The sequence below is a fragment of the Apis dorsata genome, unplaced genomic scaffold, assembly GCF_000469605.1.
Source record: "Apis dorsata unplaced genomic scaffold, Apis dorsata 1.3 scaffold_99, whole genome shotgun sequence".
In the NCBI taxonomy this organism is placed as follows: Eukaryota; Metazoa; Arthropoda; class Insecta; order Hymenoptera; family Apidae; genus Apis; species Apis dorsata.
Genome location: NW_006263397.1, coordinates 2,003,439 through 2,004,911, shown reverse-complemented (window position 1 = coordinate 2,004,911; position 1,473 = coordinate 2,003,439). Strand labels below are relative to the sequence as shown.

General features: G+C 21.1%; 1 protein-coding gene across 1 annotated transcript in view; it reads left to right on the top strand.

Moving 5' to 3' along the window:
• Window positions 1-1,473, top strand: part of LOC102680743 (venom serine protease Bi-VSP-like) — a 5,108-nt gene continuing 3,635 nt past the window's right edge. The window contains exons 1-2 of the mRNA XM_006612226.2: window positions 1-162; window positions 785-870. Of these exons, the coding sequence (XP_006612289.1) occupies window positions 119-162; window positions 785-870 (130 nt within the window). The 5' untranslated portion in view covers window positions 1-118. The remainder of the gene's footprint in view (window positions 163-784; window positions 871-1,473) is intronic.

Here is a 1,473-nt window from a genome sequence, read left to right as displayed (position 1 = left end):
TAAAAATAGGTGTTAATCTTTCTTTCTTAAGAATATAAGTATACATAGTATTGATAACCATTGCGCATGCGTAAAACATCATCATCGAAAAATAGTAAAATTTTTTAAAAGTGAGCGTATGACGGAAGACTCTCAGTCAACCGTCAAGTGTGTGGAAAGGAGGTTCGTGAAATTTATTGTGATTTGTTTTTAATAGTTATTATAAGTTAATAGTTATATCAGAAATCTATCATCTTTTGAAAAATGACCAATTGAAACAATATACGAAATATGAAACAGTACTTATCGTAAAAGCAATTTTTATGTAATACATAATATGTTCTATCTCTATTATATTGTGTTATTGTCGTTTCGTAAATTTTTAAAACGAATACTTCAAGAAAAGTGAAATTACATATAAAAAAAATTCCTTTGAATTTATTATTTATATAATTCATTTTGACATTAGAACTATAATTAATTAAAATATAAATTTTGAATGTGTTATTTTTTTTGTAATTATTAAAAATATGTTTTCATTTCAGCAAAATTAAAAATAATTTTTATTTAAATAGAAACATTTATCTTCATTATACTATTTTAAATATAATTATCTATATGTAATACATTTGAATATGTATTACAAGTCAATTGTCTATAATTCTATTGTCAAATAATTACATTTGTTTTTAGCACAATAAAGCACAATAATTTATAATGCTATTAAGTTTATAATACGATCCAAATTTCTTTTATTATCAATTTCAATATTTTTTCAATTTGACTCAATTATTTCTTATTTTAGAATAATAACCAAGTGCAAGATGTTGATTGTGTGTCTGACGTTAATTGGTCTTCTGCAACCATTAATTCACGTGGTATATGCTCAAGGTTTGTATTTCAAGTTCTTTTTTTTTTATACTTGAAATTCCTACATATTCGCGTCATGTAACCTTCGAACACTTTCAAAATTGGAAAATATACTTTTGCGAAAAATATTTATCTGTGAAAAAAGGAATTACACGTGACAACATAAAAATCGAATGAACTTGTTCGTTTCTTTTTTCGAAGTGCTAAAAATGAAAGTTAACGATTTGTAAATTTAACTTTTAACACTAAAATTATTTTTTTCTCTCAGCTGATGGAAATTTTTTTTTAAATTTATCAATATTCGAGCTATAAAATACAATATATTATTTAATAATATAGAATAACTTCAATTAAAAATCAATAATTTACATAATAAGATGCTAATATAAAGATTTATATATTCATATTCTAGAAATAAATGTCATCATCTATAAATATTTTTTAATTTCTTATTGTTATCTTTAAAATTTATTTAATTTTAAAGAAAAATATTAATAAGATATGTTATTTGAAATTTAAGTCAAAGATTCATTTTTTTTAACAAAATTATAAAATAAAAACTAGGCTTTTTCTTATACAAGATAGATTTTTTATCTAAATGATAATTAAATATTATTTCAATTG